This window comes from Cervus elaphus, chromosome 30 (assembly GCF_910594005.1).
Source record: "Cervus elaphus chromosome 30, mCerEla1.1, whole genome shotgun sequence".
NCBI lineage: Eukaryota > Metazoa > Chordata > Mammalia > Artiodactyla > Cervidae > Cervus > Cervus elaphus.
This window is the reverse complement of record NC_057844.1, coordinates 4,048,494-4,071,602: the sequence shown is the minus strand read 5'-3', so window position 1 is coordinate 4,071,602 and position 23,109 is coordinate 4,048,494. Positions and strand designations below refer to the sequence as shown.

Sequence of the window (23,109 nt, the reverse complement as noted above, 5' to 3'; positions counted from 1 at the left end):
GAAGAAGGACAAATGCAGAAAGGCAAAGAAAAACCAGCCAGGTTTTTAATGAACTATTGACAGCCACATGAGCACTGGCATGAGAGATTAGACTTCCAGGTCCTGGGTCATGAAGTCCCAGCCACAGAGCGAGTCTGCACCCTCTGACCAACTCTTTCCCTCAAGTCTTCACACACTGCAGGACGTAGATGCCGAAAGCCGAACACGGGGATGCTCCCTGAGGCGGGAGAGGCCTCTCCCAGTGCAAAGCAGCTGCCTGCCAAAGCCTCTGGACCAGCCAGAAGACCTGAGAGAAACCCAGACCTTCAGAGAGCAAACGCCAGCTGCTATCTGAAGGCTGGGGGCAGGATACCAAGTCTCTGAAGAAAGAGAGCCAGCAATGGAACTGAAAACAAAAAAAGAACACTACAGAAATCCTAAAAATGGGCATCAAGACTTTAAAGCAGAAAGAGATATTCCATGGTTTCCAAAGCCAAAGTTCAACTGTTAATGCCAAAAAGCAAATTGCCAGACTCTCATTAGCACTCAGATCCCAAGTCCACAAAGCATTTGAGGCCACAGACAAGCTGAATAAAACTCAAGCAGCAGGAAAAGCAAACGCAGCTCAACTAGAGATCACAGAGACACAGCCCCCATTCCAAGAGTCTGAAAGAAGAGCATGCCCTCTTTTGGAAGCAAATATTACTTAATTTCTACTGTAATTAAATAAAATGTCCACCACAAAATCAAATGTTGCTAGACACCAAGGAGCAAGAAATACGGCCCACAGTCAAAAGAAGTGACGGAGAGACAGCCTAGAGGGCAGAATTACTAGACAGACTATTTAAAAGAAGATTTATAAAAATAATGGTAAAGGATATAATGAAATTACCACCATGCGGTGGGGAATTTCAGTAGCAAATCATGGACACTATTTTTTTTAATCTATTAGAATGAAAAGTGTATCAGAAATGAAGAATTCATTAGGTGGGCTTAAAAAGAACCTGAACATTGCCAAGAACTGGTGAACCTAAACACAGATCAATAGAAAGTATTCAAACTGAAACAAACAAACAAAAAAAAAAACCAGAATAACCAATATTCATGATACAATATGAAATGTTGTAACACAAGTGTAACTGGGGTCCCCAGCAGAAGAGAAAGAGTATTATAAATATAGATATAGATATATACATATATGTATATCAATTCACAGAGAAGCTCAGCAATCCCCAGAAAAAATACAAAACAAGCAAACAAAAAACCCATACGTAGGAACCTCACAGTCAAACTACTGAAAATTAAAAATAAAGGGCAAACCATAAAAATACAGCCAAAGAACAAAAGACATTATATACAGAACAAAAATGATACAAATTTCTCACCAGAAATAATGCCAGCAAAAGACAACCGAATGGCATCGTTGAGGAATGAAAGAAAAATAATCTCACCCTAGAATTCAGTGTCTAGTAAAAACACTTTTCATAAACAGAAGCAAAATAAAGACATTTGCAGGCGGGCAAAAGTTGAGAGAATCTGTCTACAGCAGACTTCCACTACAAAAAGTGTCAAAAGAGGTTTTTCATGCAGAATTGATGGAAATGGAACACCAAATATACAAAAAGAAATAAAGAGCAAGTCAGTGATACAAAAATAAACGAGCAATGTGAATGTAAATAACTTAAACAACAATCACAGGGAGGAGACAAGCACATAAACAGGTAATTATACGCAATGTGGAAGATATAATAAGAAGTGTGTACAATGTAGCGAAAGAAAAGGGCAGCTGACTCACCAACACAAAACCTCCCTGCTGTGAGACAGCTCAGAAACAGGAGATTATTTCACATGAATGTGTCCAGAAGTTATATCTCTACGGACATCAGTACTTCAATTCTTGATACTTGTTTTAAAAAACTAGGGACATCGAACAGTTGTTTTAAGAAATGGGGCTGGTTCCTCAGGCTTTTGAATCACTACTTCATTGCCATCACTTCTATACATGTAACATCAACCCTTGAGTGTAGAAACTATACTGACTCCTCTTCACACCACACATACGGACACACACACAGTTAATTAATATGCTAAACTTATAAGGAAGTGAAATTAAGCAAAACACTATTAATGCAACATTAATATTATAAATGTAAACATGTCAATGAATGGGAAGAGTAAGCTCAAGCAATTCACAAGCTAATTTATGAATACTTAACTTCCAACAGTGGTAGAAGAAATCAAAATTTTAGTTTTCACCAAAAATCAAAATGCTTTAAAATAAAAATCTCTAAAAGTCATAAAAATAACAATAATTATTAATTGAGCCCATTCTTTATCTACACACTGTACTAAGAGACTGAAATGAAGCATCATTCATTAAACAAATGAATGCATTTGTTTAATTCTTCAAGGAGGAAACTACTTGTTTAAATAACAAAAAACAATCTCCAAAACACTTGTATACATAAAAATGTCATGCTATTTAGACTACAGTGACAGACTTTATTTTCTTGTGCCCCAAAATCACTGTGGACAGTGACTGCAGCCATGAAATGAAAAGACACTTGCTCCTTGGAAGAAAAGCTATTACAAACCTAGACAGTATATTAAAAAGCAGAGACATCACTTTGCCAACAAACGTCTGTATAGACAAAGCTATGGTTTTTGCAGTAGTCATGTACGGATGTGAGAGTTGGACCCTAAAGAAGGCTAAGCGCCAAAGAACTGACACTTTCAAACTGTGGTGCTGGAGAAGACTCTTGAGATTCCTTTGAACAGCAAGGAGATCAAACTAGTCAATATGGAAGGAAATCAACCATGAATATTCACTGGAAGGACTGAAGCTGAAGCTCCATTACTTTGGCCACTGAGGTGAAGAGCCAATTCATTGAAAAACACCCTGATGCTGGGAAAGATTGAAGGCAGGAGGAGAAGAGGATGACAGAGGATGAGATGGTTGGATGGCATCACCGGCTCAACGGACATGAGTTTGGGTAAACTCTGGGAGTTGGTGATGGACAGGGAGGCCTGGCGTGCTGCAGTCCATGGGGTCGCAAAGAGTCGGACACGAGTGAGCGACTGAACAACAAATTTAGACTACAAAATAGCACAAAGAAAATTTTAAAAATCAATGCATTATGATTTTAGACATAGAATTGCATTTGTATCAATAAATAATACTACAATTTGTACAATAATAATACAGAATTAACACATCTCCACCATATGCTTAGCACCTAAACTCTGGGGGAGGGTTGGCTTTTATCCAAGTGTTGAAACAAATGTGCACCAGATCGCTAGCCTAGCTAGCTAATGACAAGATAGCAAAAATAAGCACATCCCTCTTCTAACTCCTAAATCTATAAAGATGCAAAAAAAAAAAAAATCAGTGTTTCATAATTTCAATGCTTTTATTTTCCCAGATGAGAAAGGAATGAAAGACAAAATAAGGAAGGAGCCATAGGAGAAAAATAAATACAATCCTTTCTCCTATACTAGAACATACAGTAAACTAAATTTGTTGAAGACCTCAGGGTTAAAGTAAAAACATTCCCAGGTATGTGATGCTCTATTGAGTGCTACAAGTAGATTCCAAATACTGTGGGCACTATTACAAAGCTAGGTACAGAGTGAACATTATTATCAAATCAGTGTAAATGTTCTAAGGAAGTTTTATCTTTTTTTAAATGGATGATTCTATGACTCTACTCATAAATAAGGGGGGAAAAATCTCTCCTAATTCATCTTTCATGGAATCACACACACAATTTGCTTAAAGCAATTCACAAGAGAACATAAAAGCAAACTTTTAAAATAGTTTTGTATATAAAAACACGACAGAAATCACCATCGTACTCTGTTCATCGACTGCTGTTTGCATTTGGCAATTTGGTTGCAACTGTATGTACTTTACAATGTGCACTTGGATGGCTACTCTTAATTTCATGTGAAATTCTCTTAACGTAGATATAGAAACACAACCCAAGTAGGCGAAGTATACAGTTTGCCTTTGTTGAAGAGATGGTTAAATATACAGAAGACTGAGGGAATCCCATTATGTTATTTGGAGGTGGTACACACAATTAATATGGCTTCAGCTGTGTCTGGGGTGTGCTGGATTTTATAAATTAATATCACTTATCTTCAGGGGAAGTTAAATGAGCACCCTACTGAGTATTATCTCACACTGATAATCAGTAATGACAGTTTAAAAAATTAATTAAACTAAAAACAGGCTCTAAAAAACTATCTGGATGTTTAGCTATTTTATAACACTGTAAGACTGAAAACACACTTTTTACTGTTACAATGTTTTTCAATACTAACAGAGTAGTGATCCTTTTTACATTTAAAACAAAAGGAAGATATGAAATTATTAGTCCTTTTAGAACTTGAAAAGACAGAAAAACTATGTGTGATCATAAACACACATTCTTAGAATCCAGAAGGGAGAAGATATTTTCATGCAATCCAGGAGAATTATTAAACAAATAAACATTCATTTTAATTATTGAATTAATTCTATTTGAACACATACCTGAAATCCAAAAAAAAAAAAAAAAAAAAACCACTCAAAATTATCAATTGCAATCCTGCACTACATTTAAGAGAAAAAAGCCTAACAGCTAAAATAACCTGGCTTTTAATTAGCTTTATTACTAACCAAGCAACCTGCTGATTAAAAATGGAACTCCAGAGTCTGACTTCCGAATCCTGCCCAACCCCTCGCTTGCTGGGTTACCCTAACCAAACCCCCCAAATTTCCACAATGGTATCTTTGTTGAAGAACTGGTTAAATTCACAGAAGACTGAGGAAATGCCATTATAATGCTATCTGCAGGAGGGATGCCACGCTTAATTAACATGGCAGTGAGCTGTCAACAGAAATAAAAGTACCTCTCGCCTCTCAGTGTCAGGTTAAAGGGCGGGCCACCCCATCTAAAGCAGTATATGAGCCCACTCACATCCCTATCTGTCAGAGCACACGGTTTATTTCCTTCATCTGCACTGAGTATGACTTAAGAAAGCCTGTCATCTTCTTCTGTAATTGCTGGCTCTGCCTCTCTCCCGCTAAAATGTTAAGTGCCATGCTAGACAAATCATCAGCTGTCTTAGCTGTGCTGGCCAGTCTCGAGGACAGCCCTCAGGGATCCCCCGACTTACGTAAGCAACAGCACACTGAAAATTATGGAGTGTCATTTCAAGACTAGGTCACAAAAGACATCACAGCTTTTGTCTTGCTCCTTCTGGGATGACTCACTCTAGGATATGCCTGCTGCCAGATCACACGGACACTCAAGAGGACTTAGGGGGAGGCCCACGGGGCAAAGAACTGAGCTAACAAAGCTAGAGAAGCAGGGAGGCATCGTGCCGACAGCCACGTGTGTGAGCCATCCCAAAAGCCCCAGTCAACCTTCAGCTGATGAGAGCTCTAGCCAACATCTTCACTGCAACCTCATGAGACTCCAAGCCACAACCACCCAGCCTAGCAACTTCCACTCCTGCCCCACAGAAACAGTATGAGATGATAAATGTCTGCTGCTCTGGCTTAGTTTGTTACACAGCAGCAGATAACTGATAGCACCACTGTGTGTTCAGCCTACAAAACAGTAGTTGGCAGGCACCTAGCACCGAAGGCATGCCTAAGCAAATACTGGATGACAAACACATAAAATACAGTGCCGTCCCACAGGTTACCACTTGGGGGGAAATACAGTAACAAATCACAAATCAAGGTGAAATACTGTAAATGCCCTCAAGCAAACTAGCAACAGATAGAGACCAGTGATTAACTCTGGGGTAGAAAAGGAATCTCAAAAGAGTTTTTGGAAAGGGATGCATAGGAAACCAGGTGAGGCTAAATCAGAATTACAGGAGATGGTGCAGGTTAACAGCTAAAGAGTTCCATGATCTTTACTAAAATGCTAGTGACATCACTGTCACAAAGAGACATCTTTCTGGGGAGAAAAACTGACCATTCACTGTTTCAAGTGGATAAGCTAAGCATCTCAGTCATAGGTACACTCTTATCAACTGGTAACAATTCCCACCAACCTACCAACTGCTACACCCTACCTTCAATGCTCCTAAATATTACAAACGACCATTTCCCACTTTTAAATTGCATTACTGAAATTTATAAAAAGTTCTCTAGCCAGAGGATTCTTTGAAAAGATTAAAATGTATCACCGCCTCCCCAAAATTACTTACTTACAATGATTTGTTCACATTTAGATTTTATATAGTATTTTAATATCATTAAGAGAGAAATACACTTAACAGTTATAATCTTGAAATTCCTTTAAATTGCTTGAAAATAAGTTATGCCATGAAATTAAAAGACACTGCTCCTTGGAAGAAAAGCCAAGACAAAACTAGACAGCATATTCAAAAGCAGAGACATTACTTGGCCAACAAAAGTCCGTCCAGTCAAAGCTATGGTTTTTCCTGTAGTCGTGTACAGATGTGAGAGTTGGACCATAAAGACGGCTAAGCACTGAAGAACTGATGCTTTTGAACTGTAGTGTTGGAGAAGACTCTTGAGAGTCTCCTGGACTTCAAGGAGATACAACCGGTCCCTTCTAAAGGAAATCTGTCCTGAATATTCATTAGAAGGACTGATGCTGAAGCTGAAGCTCCAATACTTTGACCACCTGATACGTAGAGTCAACTCACTGGAAAAGACCCTGATGCTGGGAAAGACTGAAGGCAGGAGGAGAATGGGACAAGAGAGGATGAGATGGTTGGATGGCATTACCAACTTGATGGACATGAGTTTGAGCAAACTCCAGGAGTTGGTGATTGACAGGGAAGCCTGGCGTGCTGCAGTCCATGGGGTTCAAAGAGTCAGATAAGACTGAGCAACTGAACTGAACTGAATATGCAGTATGTATTCCACGGCCAAGTGCCACATGCAGAGTAGCCAGTGGAAATGCCCACATAGGAAAGAGGCTTTCCTTATCTGTGATAAAGTCACAGACCCAAACCTACTGTTCATATGCTTGGCTGTTCATTTGGTTTTTTGTTTTGCTTATGTGTATAACTTTTTAAAATACTAAATTTTGCTTAAAGCTTAATTTAAAAGATTTAATCCTTTCCCCATTATGTTCAATTATACCATGAATTCTACCACAGACCCCTTGGTGGTCCACAGACCCCAGAGTAAGTGTCCCTGGTAGGTAGGGATGGAATAATAACAGAAATAGTGGTATAAAAGGAAGGAACTTAAGTTCTAGTGCCTGCAATGAATCAATGGGAGGGACAAGATGACCCACAGTTGAGACTAACAAGGAGAAATGCAATAGAAATGCTCAAGAAGAGCTGGAAGCTTTTGAGGGAAAAAGTCACCAGGAAAATAAAGTCTTCAAATAACCCCTAGGTTTCAAGTACAGCAACAAGGAAAGCAAACATTCAAGTTCCAGAGGGCAAAGTAGGAGGGTTTGTGAAGGCTTTAGAAGTTGGGAAATACTGTCAGATTAGAAAAATACATGGACCTGGACTGAAGCATACAGATGTATACTGAAGATGTGGACTTCTGAGGTTGTCTCCAGTCAGCAGAAAAGTGATTTGAACTATAATAACTTTAATGAAAATTAACCAGGAAACATAAATCAAACCAAGTGGACCATATCGTAATTCATCTTGCCTCTGGCCTCTGCCCTACCACCACTAACCTGCTGCAGGCCACCTGGACAATCGGTACAGCCTCCTAACGGCTCCAGGGTCTTCACTGGGCCCCGTCCCTACCACTCCCCGAAGTGACCTCTGCAGATCTTACTGAAATCCAGATCGCATCATGTCCCTCACTCCTGTGCTTCAATCCTTTCAGCCTCTGGAATCTCACTGCTCACAGGATGACACCCAAATATCTTACCATGGCTCAAAGGTCCACTTTAACCTAAATCTTATTTCCTCTTGAGAAAATCTCTTCACGACTTCACCACCATTAGACTATATGATCTAGACGTAATGAATAACCTAGAAACTTCTACACATGCACAAGCTATTTCTTGTGCCAAAAACCTGTCCCTTTCTCTGGATAATTTCAATTCAGGCTTCAGTTTGCACTACATCTCATGTAGTAGTCTTTCTGACACCTCAAAACTGGATTAGATGCCCATACACCTAGTGCTTCACCATTATATAGTCTGTGTACAACTCTAAGGCAAAAAGATAAGACACTGAAAGATGAACTCTCCAGGTCGAAAGGTGCCCAATATGCTACTGGACATCAGTGGAGAAATAACCCTAGAAAGAATGAAGAGATGGAGTCAAAGCAAAAGCAACACCCAGTTATGGATGTGACTGGTGATAGAAGTAAAGTCTGATGCTGTAAAAAGCAATACTGCATAGGAACCTGGAATGTTAGGTCCATTTATCAAGGCAAATTGGAAGTGGTGAAACAGGAGATGGCAAGAGTGAACATCAACATTTTAGGAATCATCGAACTCAAATGGACTGGAATGGGTGAATTTAACTCAAATGACCATTATATCTACCACTGTGGGCAAAAATCCCTTAGAAGAAATGGAGGAGCCATCATAGTCAACAAGAGTCCAAAATGCAGTACTTGGATGCCATCTCAAAAACAAAAGAATGATCTCTGTTCGTTTCCAAGGCAAACCACTCAATATCACGGTAATCCAAGTCTATGCCCCGACCAGTAACTCTGAAGAAGCTGAAGTTGAATGGTTCTATGATGACCTACAAGACCTTCCAGAACTAACACCCAAAAAGATGTCCATTTCATTATAGGGGACTGGAATGCTAAAGTAGGAAGTCAGGAAATACCTGGAGTAATAGGCAAATTTGGCCTTGGAGACACAATGAAACAGGGCAAAGGCTAATAGAGTTTTGCCAAGAGAACACACTGGTCGTAGCAAACACCCTCTTCCAACAACACAAGAGAAGACTCTACACATGGACATCACCAAATGGTCAATACCAAATCAGATTGATTATATGCTTTACAGCCAAAGATGGAGAAGTTCTATACAGTCAGCAAAAATAAGATCAGGAGCTGACTGTGGCTCAGATCATGAACTGCTTATTGCCAAATTCAGACTAAAATTGAACAAAGTACGGGAAACCAATAGACCATTCAGGTATGACCTAAACCAAATCCTTTAGGATTATACAGAGGAAGTGACAAATAGATTCAAAGGATTGGATCCAACAGAGTGCCAGAAGAACTATGGACAGAGGTTTGTGACACTGTACAGGAGGCAGTGATCAAGACCATCCCAAAGAAAAAGAAATGGAAAAAGGCAAATTGGTTGTCTGAGGAGGCTTCACAAATAGCTGAGAAAGAAAAGAGAAAGGCAAAGAAGAAAAGGAAAGATATATTCATTTGAATGCAGAGTTCCAAAGAAGAGCAAGGAGAGATAAGAAAGCCTTCCTCGGTGATCAATGCAAAGAAATAGAGGAAAATAATAGAATGGGAAAGACTAGAGATCTCTTCAAGAAAATCAGAGTTACCAAGAGAACACTTTATGCAAAGATGGGCTCAATAAAGGACAAAAATGGTAAGCACCTAAAGGAATCAGAAGATATTAAGAACAGGTGGCAAGAATACACAGAAGAACTATACAATAAAGGCCTTGATGACCCAGATAACCACGATGGTGTGATCATTCACCTAGAGCCAGACATCCTGGAATGTGAAGTCAAGTGGGCCTTAGAAAGCATCACTATGAACAAAGCTAGTGGAGGTGATGGAATTCCAGTTGAGCTATTTCAAATCCTGAAAGATGATGCTGTGAAAGTGCTGCACTCAATATGCCAGCAAATTTGAAAAACTCAGCAGTGGCCACAGGGCTGGAAAACATCAGTTTTCATTCCAGTTCCAAAGAAAGGCAATGCCAAAGAATGCTCAAACTACCACACAATTGCACTTATCTCACACGCCAGCAAAGCAATGCTCAAAATTCTCCAAGCCAGGCTTCAACAGTATGTGAACTGTAAACTCCCAGATGTTCGAGCTGAATTTAGAAAAGGCAGAGGAACCAGAGATCAAATTGCCAACATCTGCCGGATCATCGAAAAAGCAAGAGAGTTCCAGAAAAACATCTACTTCTGCTTTATTGACTATGCCAAAATCTTTGACTGTGTGGATCACAAGAAACCATGAAAAATTCAAAAGATGGGAATACCAGACCACCTGACCTGTCTGCTGAGAAATCTGCATGCAGGTCAAGAAGCAACAGTTAAAACTGGACGTGGAAAAACAGACTGGTTCCAAATAGGAGAAGGAGTACGTCAAGTCTGTATATTGTCACCCTGCTGATTTAACTTCTATGCAGAGTACATCATGAGAAACGCTGGGCTGGAGGAAGCACAAGCTGGAATCAAGACTGCTGGGAGAAATATTAATAACCTCAGATATGCAGATGACACCACACTTATGGCAGAAAGCAAAGAGGAACTAAAGAGCCTTTTTATGAAGGTGAAAGAGGACAGTGAAAAAGATGGCTTAAAACTCAACATTCAAAAAAGAAAGATTATGGCATCTGGTCCCATCACTTCATGGCAAATACATGGGGAAACAATGGAAACAGTGAGAGACTTTATTTTCTTAGGCTCCAAAATCACTGCAGATGGTCACTGTAGCCATGACATTCAAAGACGCTTGCTCCTTGGAAGAAAAGCTATGACAACCTAGAGAGCATATTAAAAAGCAGAGACACTACTTTGCCAACAAAGGTCCGTCTAGACAAAGCTATGGTTTTTCCAGTAGTCGTGTATGGATGTGAGAGTTGGACTATAAAGAAAGCTGAGCGCCAAAGAATTAATGCTTTTGTACTGTGGTGTTGGAGAAGACTCTTGAGAGTCCCTTGGACTGCAAGGAGATCCAACCAGTCCATTCTAAAGGAAATCAGTCCTGAATATTCATTGGAAGGACTGATGCTGAAGCTGAAGCTCCAACACTTTGGCCACCTGATGCGAAGAACTGACTCATTTGAAAAGACCCTGATGGTGAGAAAGACTCAAGGTGAAAGGAGAAGGGGACGACAGAGAATGAGATGGTTGGATGGCATCACTGACTCAGTGGACATGAATTTTGAGTAAACTCCTGGAGTTGGTGATGGACAGGGAGGCCTAGCGTGCTGCATTCCACAGGGTCGCAAAGAGTCGGACACGACTGAGCAACTGAACTGAGGTGTACTGAACATTTAAAATATCTCAGTTATATTCACCCACATCTACTTAGTTTCTAATTACATATACTCAAACATTATAATACTATATGCTTGATGGAAATATAAATGAGTTCTATAAATACCACATTATTTTCAAGACCCGGACAAATAGTACCCAAAAATTACCTGAAGATATCAACAGTTGCTTTCTACATGCCAACCTGACACAAGCACTGTAACCCACCCCGCTGACAGCCACGAGTAAAATCATTAAAGAAAAAAAACTGCTACCACTCCTGCCAGTCCGTATTCCAAGCCGTCCTTTGAAACTCAGCTGAAAAGTCACCTTCTCTATGAAGCCTTCTCCAAGACCAGAACTGATCTTACCATTCACCATTCCAGCCCACTACAACTGTATACTGGTTTTGCACACAACTTTTTTTCCGACTGTTCCCAGAGGGCAGAGACAGATTATTCATCTTTGCATGCCTATAAGAGTACTAAGCCCTCAATAAAGGCTCCATGAATGAATGGATAAAAGGATGAATAAACAAGTCTGCATACCCTACATCTTAGCATACTCAGCTCTGAGAACTCTTGATCTTATTTCAAGTTCCTACTGATTTGAGCAGGAGCTCTCTAAACCAGCCCATAAATATTTAAAAATCCAAGATGGCACTTAAGTGTTACTACTGAAAATCTAAATACAGGAAGTGCTAATTAACTCATATTAATGTGCTCAGAAAGGCCCACCAAACTGAGGGAATAGTTGAAGTTTTTAGGACTTATTTTCAGGTATACTCAGCTGTCCAGCTGGTGTCTCCTCCATTCCGTTACTGGCTGATTCCTGGCTGCGCCGGGCCTCCGCGCTGGGTGCCGGCCTCTCAGTGCGGGGGCCTCCCCCGCTGCAGAGCGCAAGCCCGAGGCCCCAGGCTGCAGCGGTCCTGGCTGCTCCCGGCACCTCGAACCCTCCCGGGCGAGGCTCAAGCCCACTCCACTGCACTGGCAGGCAGATTCTTAACCTCTGCACCGCCACGTAAGGTCCTGGTGCACTGACTTTCCACAGAATATTTTGAATATATAGTTTTGCAGAAAAGCTGTGGAATATATTATGATACGTTTTGCTTTATCATTTGTTTTTAACTTTAAAAGGAAAACTAAATTAATAAAAATGCAAAATAAACGTAAATTACAGTACAGAAAGCTTTAAATCGTACTAGGCCAGTATGATAAAATTATTTTTAAATTATTCTTTTCCGTTGAACTTATTTTTTAAAGAAAAAAGTTAATGATTTAGGTTCCATGACCAGACTTGGGAGTTAGGCACAAATTCAGATAATCAAAATCATTTTATTTTATTTCACAAGTGTGATGTCTAATTTATATGTATTCCACAAGACACCGCACATCTAGGTGGGTACAGGCAGAGCCCGCAGGGAGACGAAACGGAGGCCGGGCAGGCGCATCCGCCTGAGCGCTCAGCCTGCGGGGCCGGCAGCGCGGGGACGCCGGGAAGGCAGCGCAGGCGGTGACACCGAGCCGGTCTGCAGGCCCGCGGAGGCAGGGCCGCTCCTCACGGGCCCTCAGCACGCACACCCAGACCACGGAAGCCCAGGCTCTCTCAGAGGGCCTTCCAGGGGCCCCTGGGAGGGGCGCCGGGAAGCCTCCACGTCCACTGGGAGCAAGCTGCCATGGTTGCGAGATCTGTGGTTTCCAGACAGAAGTTTTTCTGTTCTTTGCAACTAAGAAAACATATCCTGTACCTGTTGGTATCTCTCAGTCACACACACCACCACTCCTTTGAGACAACTTTTCCAGTTTTGTTTACTTACTAGAAATACTCAAAACAGTTCATTTCTTATCACAGAAAACTCCTTAAATATGTCTTTACAATTATAATTTCTCGGGATTAAGATCAATGGCTAGGATACAACTTTTCCCGGTCAGTTTCAAGGTCAGAAGACTCATTCCGATGACTGCAGAAAAGCAGAAAATAAGGAAACATGCTTCCAGATTTTACACTGGTACTCTCAACCGAGAGAGGGACAGAGCTTAAGTGGCAGTGTGAGTCTCGTGGCAAAGATCGTGCTCCCTGGGGCCAGTCTGCCAGCTTCCCGGCTGCTTCACATGACTTTACACAAGTTACTCGTCCTCTCTCTTGCCTCAGTTTCTTCATCTTTGAAAAATGGAATAGTAACAAGGCCTACTTAGCGGCTTGTTGTGGAAACTAAATGTGTTTATAAAGCTAATATTTGGAATGCTACTTGGCACACAGCTAATAAACAGTCCTCACTATCACTTAACACACCTTTCTCCAAGCAGCAGCTGTGTTTTTACATTCTCTGAGTAAATTCTCCAGCAACTTACTTGACTGCTACTTGCTGAATGAGAGATGTGTATCAAGTTAGAAAAGTAGGGTCCTACCATGGAGGACTGTGTGACACGGCAAAAAGCTTTAGGCTTGACCTATAAGCAAAGGTGCAACTAAGCAATTACAAACAGGGCAAAATATTGTCAGGCATGCAATTTAGATAGGTCATTCCAGCTGCTGTGCAGGAAGCTGGCTTTTTTTTTAAGTCAGATTTTTTTTTCCACACGGTGGATCTTAGTTCCCTGAATCAGGGAAAAGCCATGTGCTCTGCAGGGAAAGTGCAGAGTCTTAACCACTGTACCACCAGGGAAGTCCCCCAAGAAGCTGGCTTTTTAGGAAGCAATAGAAAGTTGTGAGAGTCCTGACCAAACACTAGAAGGGTGAAGACCTTCTATGAAAATATAGGAACAGAAATATGCTTAAGAGGGAAGTGAGAAATTTAATTTGGGGCACAAAGAGTTTCACATAAAAATGAGACATCCACCTGAAGGTATTCAGTAGGCCAACACATGGATGCCTAGCTTGCGGTGAAGTCACAGACAGATATACACAGAGGTGACCACCCAAGCCAAGTACCACAGACAAAGGAGAGCAGAGTGGCTGCAGGAAAGCAAGCCGAGAAATGACAACAGTCTAAGAAACGTGTAAGTCTAAAGGAAAGCAGACACACACAACAGAGACAGAGAAGGGAAAGTCCGAGTGACGTGAAAACCTATGAAGTTTGGTGCCACAGAAGCCAAGCAATCTTTCTTCTTCAAAAAAAGATAACTGTATCAGGCAGAGCAGAGAAATCCATTAAATGTCCAAAGACTTAAAAGTAATGAATATTACTGAGGATAAAAAGGATCATTTCATAATGATAAATTGAAACAATACAAAATGTATATGCACTTAATTGCAGAGCTTCATAAAACATGAAGCAAAAGTTTAAAAAACTAAGAAGAAAAATTTTTAAATCCAAAATTATAGTTGGAGACTTCAACACTCCTCAATAATTGTTAGAAAAAGCAACAGAAAACCAGAACATAGAAGATGTGAACAACAACTATCAACCACCTTGGCGTATTTACTACTTATAGACCGATTCTAACAGAAACAGAATACACATGGAGCATCCACCAAGACAGCCCACATTCTGGGGCAGAAAGCAAGACTCAAATTGAAAAAGACTGAAATCACACGCAGTATGAAATCACTGGTCACAAGGGACTTAAATCACAAATCAGCAACAGAAAGGTACCAGAGAAATCTTCTGACATTTGAAAATTAAACAAGATATATCTAAATAATCAATGGGGAAAAGAAGAAATCGACAGGAAACTTAAAACTATTTCAAATATTCAGATGATTAACAGCTGAAGTAGTTCTCAGAAGGAAATTTACAGCATAAAATTCTCATTAGAAAACAAAAGTTCTCAAATAAATCATTTAAGCTTCCACCCAAAGAAGCCATTAAAAGAATAAAGCAAAAGTATAGAAATAATAAAGATAAAACAAATAAATGAAAATAAAAGAACAATAAAGAAAATTAGTGAGACCAAAAGCCAGTTCTTTGAAAGAATCAATAAAATTGATAAACCTCTAGGCACACCAATCAGGGGAAAAACAGAAGACAAATCACCAATATCAGAATTGGAAAAAAAGGAAATAAATACAGATCCTACATTAAAAAGACAAGGAAGTATCACAAATAATTCATAATTCAACAACATAAATAACATGAAAAAAATTCCTTGAAAGATAAACTACCATGTCTCAGTCAAGAAGAAATAGAAAATTTGAAGAGCCCTGAATTTAGTAACAGACATCTCATCGCAAACAAGAAAGGAATGGCAAATAATCACATGAAAAATGTCCAACGTCATTAGTCACTAGAGGAAATAATGTGTATCTTACAGAGTTAAACCACATAATTCACCCTCCAAAAAGAAAACACATGTCCAAAAAAAAATTGAGTTCAAATGTTCATAGCAGTTTTTCATAATAGCCAAAAACTGCTAACAACCCACACTGTTGAATATATAAAGCCAACTTTAGTATTACCGAACAAGGGAACACCATTCAGTAATAAAAAGAGCAAATCTCTGATACACCCAAATGTTAAATGAGTCTCAAAAGCATTACGGTAAGTAAAAGAAGCCAGACACAATGGCATGAGGCAATGTGATGCCATTTAAATGCATTCCAAAACTCAACTACTGGATAGCTCAGAAAACTGATTAGTTTTTTCCAAGAGCCAGGAAGGGTGAAGAGAACTGACTGCAAAGGACACAGAGGGACTCAGAGGGAACACAGATGTGACGGCAACGTTTTTGTCACAACTGCAGTACATGCATGACTGTGTACATTTGCCAAAAAGCATACTGCACTTTTAAAATTAATGCATTACATTATATGGAATCTTATCTCATTTTTAAAGTGCTTTTTGCTAATTACTAACACATATTACCTAACTTAACTCTAAAAACCCCCATAAACAAGAACGTCACGGCTCAGGAGCCCCGTGAGCACTCAGAGCCGCACAGCGGGCACGTGGAGGTGGGCACACTCACCCTCTCGCCAACACGGGCCCACGTGGGCCGAGCACATGCTCAGAGAGCTCGGGACCTCCTCCGGCTGCGGTGCCGGACGTGTCCGTCTTGCTAGTCGTAACTGTGGACTATTTGGTGTCATGAATCAATCTAGTGGACTGGACCTTTCTTTTTTTCATGGGATATATAGGAGTAAAAGGAGTAGAAAGGAAGGGAAAGAAAAAGATCAGAGTTCATTAGGCTTTTTTGTTGTTCCGTCGCTAAGTCGTGCCCGACTCTTTGCCACCCCATGGACTGCAGCACGCTAGCCTTCCCTGTCCTTCACCATCTCCTGGAGTTTGCTCAAACTCATGTCTACTGAGCCAGTGATGCTATCTAACCATCTCACCCTCTGTCGTCCCCTTCTCCTCCTGCCTTCAGTCTTTCCCAGCATCAGGGTCTTTTACAAAGAGTCGGCTCTTCTCATCAGGTGGCTAAAGTATTGGAGCTTCAGCTTCAGCATCAGTCCTTCCAATGAATGTTTGGGGTTGATTTCCTTTAGGATGGACTGGTTTGATCTGGTTTGACCATTACGCTTAGAAACATTAAATATAGGTTCTTAAAAACTTTTGTTTCAACAGAGAGAATCTGTGTATGTGTGCTGGGCTACAAACTAAAGTGTATTTCTTACTGTGGATCCTAGTCAAAAAAGCTTGAAAACCATTGCTGCAGGCCACACAAGGGATTACAATAGTAATGCTGGCTATAGCAAGATAAAAAGAGAGAGGAAGATCAGCAGGAGGACTGCACTTTAGACAAAATGGTTCTGAAGGACAAGGGAGAAAAAAGCAGGTCAAAAATAACCCCTACCCCACAAAAACACCCAGGGGACACTTTGATGGAAAACTTAGCATGGTGACATGCACATTCAACTTCATCCAGCTTACCTTTCACACTTGGCCCCTCACTGTCCTCCTCCCAACTTTTTTGTCTCTACAAGGAAACCTTTCTTTTCAACCCAGGTTAAACAAAAGAGTGTTGTAAGCTAAATTACTTTTTTCACCTTTATATTACCCTAGCACCTTGAACAGCATTTTATACACAGTGGACGCCCAGATATTCATAGAACGAACACTGTTTAAAGTATATTAATTCTGCCTATGGACCTCAAGGCTACAGTAATACTCGATTCTCTTAATCCAACAGTGTCCTGTGAAATTTAATTCTGACAGTAATTTAAGAAATAACCTTGAAATGTGAAGTACTTTTGCAGGCTTTTAACAAAAAGCAACCTAAGATGAGTTTCTAACATTAGTGTTTCCCAGCATGTCTCGATTAATGTTTTTAAAATATTGTTATTCAAACACATGACTACAGCAGACATCATTCCTATATGCCTTCTCCAAAGTTCTGCCCCAAAAAAGTCTATTCATGTCAGGAAGTTCTATATTAAAGGCATACATGCAACACATGTTACAGTGGTGGGAAAGTTTAATTAGAAAACACATTGCTAGCACACATCAAACATCAGTGGCAAATGCTTCCATACGCTGCAACTCATCAGAAATAGCTTAAAGAGCCCTCAAAGTATCCAGCTATCCTTTCTCTCCTCAAATCTCTGCATATCTATGACACACACACACACTCTAAGACTCAACTGAAAATGAATCGGTCACACCACCCCCTGTCCACACAGGGAAGTATCTCTTACAGCGCGTAGATAGAGACAGAACTGAATGCAGCAGCTCAACATACTTTAGCTTAAATGAGACTCAGCAGAACCCTCTGAGGAAAGCAGAAAAGGTACAGAATTAGTCCTGCTTTATGTGTAAGTGAACCATCTAAGTGACCTGCCATGGCCACAGAGCGAAGAAGTGGTGAAGTTCTGTCTTTCAACGAGAAACTCCTGATTCCACGTCCACTGCTCTTTCCACAGGGCAGCAGTCAGCAGTGGCCGAGAAGGGGCTGACTCGGGGTCTCCTGCTCAAGACAGCCATGCTCCTTCTCTGGCCTCCACAACCCTGGGCCAGCGGCCTAGACCAGCCTGCCTGCTCGAGCCTCCCCTGGGAGAGAAGGGGAACAGGGAACCATCTAAGGAGAAAGCAGGCAACAGTCAGTGACCCAGCCAGGAGGTCAGAAAGGCTGGGAGCAGGTCCTTGTCAAAGCTGCTCCACCCTGTGGAGAGCCAAGATCCATCTCTGGAAAGCCTGCCAGGACCATGCCAGGACCAGATGCAAGACAAACAATACCAGGCAGGTTAGCAAAACCTTTCATTTGTTCAACAAACTGATGAAAATGCTTACCATGTGCCAGACAACTTGTCTGGAAGTATTAATAATAACATACTGTCTCAGTCTTCAAAAGATTTAAACTAGTGAGAAAGACGGATCATAAATCATATACTGCTTTGACAAAAATATGCACAGAGTATGGTAGAGCCCAAAAGTTCTGACCTTACAAAGCCAAGGGACAAGGAGAAGGAGAAAGGTGAGGAAAAGAGGCAGGAGGGAGAAAGTCTTCCCTGAGGAGGAGCCCATTAACTAACAGAAAATCAAAGCACACTGGCTTCCAGCGCAGTAGGCTGAAGCCACTCTGTAGCATGACCCTGATTCTAGATCGTGGGGTAGAGACTGAGGGTTGGCCAAGCGAAAAGACAGAGGAACAAAACAAAGATAAGGGCGGGATCTGAATGAAAAGAGGGAAAAAACAGAGTGTCCATAAAATGGGAACAGGCCTCAAGAATATCATCACACAGAATGCATTCAGCAACAGAAGGAAGCAGTGACACATGCCACGACATGGATGCACCTTGAAAACATCATGTCAAGTGAAAGAACTCAGTCACAAAAGAGCAACCAATTCCGTTTATATGCTATGTCCAAAAAAGGCAAATCTACAGCAGAAGATAGACTGGCCACTGCCTAGGTCTAGGTGCATTGGGAATAAATTGGGAGTGACTATTTATAGGTACGAGGTTTCTTTTTAGGTGATGAAAATGTTCTAAAATTGATTGTGGTGATGGTTTTACAGTTCTGCAAGTACATTAATACTAAAAACCCACTGAACTGTCCATTTTAAATGGGTGAACTACATGCTATATGAATTATATCTCAGTGAGGCTTTACAAATATACCACTGTAAATTCTCATAAAGGATCACACATAATAATCGCACATGGTTCTACTGTCGGCCTTAAGAAGTAATCTGAAAGTTAAGTCAGCACAGCAAGTGTGTGGCTTTGGAGCGAGGAGGAACAGGACTTCAGCCACAGCTACACCGCTGCCAGCCATGGGTATGTGGCGAGCTACATACTTCAGTTGCCTGAGCCCCGCTGCGCTCAGCACTAAATAAGGACATCACCCACCTTGCAGGGTGAGAAGTTATACCCAAAATCTGCATTACTGCTCAGTATTACCACCGTTTCTGAATATTATCCTATTAAAAAAATGTTATCCAGAGTTGTTTATATAAATATCCTTTCCTTAGATTCTACCCAGAGGAGTAAAATGTAGAATTCTAATTCAGTTTTTTAAATCGTGCGTGTCCAGATCTATGCCTCATTCATCTCTGTCTGCCCCCTGAGCCACGTGCCTAAGATGGTACTTCAGATTATCAAGGTGCTTTTTGAGTGCTCACTGTATGCTAGGTACTCTTTCACGTTTGACATAACGTGAGGCTGAATTCAAATCCTCATTATCAGAGTGCTGCGCTTGGCCCTATATCATGCTTCTGTATTATTGATGTTACTGTTTATCTGAATCTTGTCAGTCTTTACCAGTAACCTAGAGTTACATTCAAAAATATATTTCTCAGAAAAATTTATTTGAATATATAAAAACCTATAATGGTGCTATAAAGTTTTAAGTACTTATAAGAAAGCTTCTTCTTTTCAGCATTCAGAATATAGGGTAAGGCATATCTAGTTCTCTCGTTTTCAAACAAAACTTTAAGAATATATCAGTGATATTTTAGTCTGGCTTACTTTAATTAGTAACTACGTATTTTTGAAAAGCTGACGTGTCTCTAGCTATTTTCTGTACTTCTTTTTGAAGTGTGTAATTCATCCCCAAAGAAAGAGAGCTGATTTGAATGATTCCAAGTTGATTAACAACTTGTTATTAAACAAAAATTTTAAATTAACATATTGACTAGTCCCTTTTACTATTCAAAAGCAACAATGTAATATATTTCACCAGTTCAACCTTTATTTTAGCACTATAAAGAGCCCATTTCCAAAACATGCAGTATGTACCAATCTTAAAGGTGTTAGTGGAACACACCATCACCGTAAGAGGGTTAGTGAAGATTCACAACAAAGGAAACCGCAAGGGTCATCTTACCATGTCATCCGTCAGCGTCCTGATATTTAAATGCTGCAAATGAAAGAAATCAATCATATCAGTAATTTATAACAGCTTTTTAATTTTAGTAAAAGAGTACATTTAAAATTCTACAATGTTAAGTTGAATATAATTAAGTTCCTGACAGTCTAATAAAAATGCATTATATACTGTTTTAATCACTTTCTCAAAAAGATGGACAAAAGTTACCTTGAAAGTGATAGTCTCCTAAAATTTCTTGGGTTTGTAAACCTCACAAAATAGAAACCTCACTGTGGTACAATAAATATATTCTCCCAAATAACAGTATTAGTTACCATTAAGTATACAGACTTAGATGGCAATAGATGTAGGAATTTAAATAAGATTTTCAGAAAATTTTTCAAATGATAAAAGTGAAACTTTAAATCTGCCATTAGCATGCAGCATAATAGATAATGAAGTACTTTGCTGGCTTAATTAACTTAAACAATTCCAATAACAGAGAAGAGAGTACTGGCATAATGACTATTTGCATCTTTAACATGTTTGATTTATCACCAGTGGTGACAGCAGACACTTTTCAATTTCACTGCTACTTCTTTGAGAACCCTTTTGCTGATTTCCTTGCTAGACAAACACTAGGCCACTTTAGAAAGTGAGTAAATTGGTTTCCTGCAAAGTGGAGTGCAAGAGCAAAATTAAGCATCTGGAGGAAAAACAATCCCAAGTTTTTATAAATTCTGGAGTTGGGGAAGATTTTGTACTCAAGTAGCTGAAGTCAGTTTCCACTTCTCCTTATTTTTCTTTGTAGCATTTAACCTTTAAAATGGTACAGAAAGGGTCAAGCACATTTCCTAAACAGGAAGTCAGGTCAGGTCTATGTAAGTATAAAAGGACACATGTTAGCAGTCAACATCTAATTCTGGAGTAGGAAATGGCAACCCACTCCAGTATTCTCGCCTAGCAAATCCCACGGACAGAGAAGCCTGGTCAGTCACAGTCCACTGCACTGCAGAAGTCAGACACGACGGAGCGACTAACACTTCATCATCTAATGGAATAAGCAGCACATAGGTAAATTCAACATTTATCGACAGAATGAAATTTATCATTCACACTTGTAGTACGAGAATTCACATTATGCTCATGAATCTATTCTCAATGACAATTCAGATTGAAAATCTGTACAGCATTAATCACTACCCTAGAGTCCTCTCCCTTCCAGAGATGCTCTTTCTCATAGAGCAGGAGAAATGGGGACGGAAGGGGCCCAGCATGAGCTGAGTGTACGCCAGAGAGCATGCGGCCGAGCAGGTGAGCACGCCACTAGGCTCCAGGCTGAACTGCCGGGTCAGCAGACCACATCCTCTGGGCTAGGAGCAAACCAGCAAGAATGCGGGATTAACGAAAGAGCAATGCTGAAGCCTGGGCTGTAGAATTTACAGTTAATCACTATGAAATTCAGCACTGAAATTAACAAGTACGCACAGGGGCCCGTGAGAGCAGGAGTGGCCCTGAGGCGCGAGAGGCCACAGTCTTGGCCCAGAGACCGGGACCAGAATTAAACCTAGGTCCACGTGGCTCCTGAATTTGCAGAGAAAGGAGCAGAGGCAAGCCTGTGTGGGGTCCCCTCCTCTAGCTGCCAGCTGTCTGTGTGCCCTGCCGCCAGCAGAGGCTTCCAGCCAACAGCACTTGGTTAACCACGTGTGTGCGATCAGCAGCTTCAGGCGTGTCCGACTCTGCGATCCTATGGACCACAGCCCGTCAGGCTCCTCTGTGCATGAGGCTCTCCAGGCAAGAACGCTGCAGTGGGTTGCCATGCTCTCCTGCAGGGGATCTCCCTGAAGGAGGAATCCAACCCATGTCTTGTACGTCTCGTGCATTGGCAGCAGGGTTCTTTACAACTAGGGCCACCTGCGAAGTCCTTGGTTGAACATACAGCTCTCTTATTCTCCAACTAAAAGATTTAGCCCAATCGCAACTCACATCACACCTGAAATGGGTCATTTCAAGTTCATCTAAGAAGAAAAAAGGAATAGAGCCAACTTCTGATACAACAGCATTCTAAGCGGCCTAAGGCTTGAAAAGGAAGGCTAATGAAAAAGCATCATGCTGAAGTCCTATCTGGGAGAGTATGTCTTAAGAAAGTGAAAAACTGTTACTGACACAAATGAATAATCCCAAAATGCCAGTTTGAGTTGTCTGAGGAAAATGCCATAAAGTGACGTTAAAGGAGAGGGAAAAAACAACAGAAGCACACAAACAATTTTAGGAGAAATGGGACTAGGACCTATGCAAGATTTATGAACTAAAAACTGCACAGAAGATAAAGTACAGAAAATGTAGAGAATATAGGCTATACGATATAAAATTCAGAACATGTACATAAATAAGAGGAATATTTTTATCTACCTTCAAAGACCTAAAAATAGGACAGCCTTTTAAACTAGAGTTGGACTCATAACTTTCAGAAAAATAGTCACTCTTGAGTAGAAACAAGACACATAAAGATTCATTTTTTGGTAATATATTTTTTAATGTCATTAAATTATTTCATTAAGGGTATAGCAACTCAATTAATTTGTTAACTGCTTGGCCTGTTCTTCAAAAACTATACAAGCATGCATGTAAGTCCAATTACAAACTATATTATTACAATCTTTCACAAAAAAGAACATGTGACTTATTACATCAGAATTATAAGGCTTACACAGAAAAGTAAGAAAAGTCAAAGCGTGGGAAGCAGAAGTTTAACAGCCTGAGAGACAATCAAGAAGCTCAGGCCAGGT

At 40.5% G+C, this 23,109-nt stretch overlaps 1 protein-coding gene across 5 annotated transcripts in view; it reads right to left on the bottom strand.

Annotated features, from left to right (window-relative positions):
• DIAPH3 (diaphanous related formin 3) overlaps nucleotides 1-23,109 on the bottom strand; it is a 530,827-nt gene that overhangs the window by 480,049 nt on the left and 27,669 nt on the right. For 4 of the 5 annotated variants that reach the window (XM_043892388.1, XM_043892390.1, XM_043892386.1 and 1 more), the window contains exon 2: nucleotides 20,339-20,371. The exons of the other annotated variant lie outside the window; for it this stretch is intronic. In XM_043892388.1, the coding sequence (XP_043748323.1) occupies nucleotides 20,339-20,371 (33 nt within the window). The remainder of the gene's footprint in view (nucleotides 1-20,338; nucleotides 20,372-23,109) is intronic. 5 annotated transcript variants of the gene reach the window in all.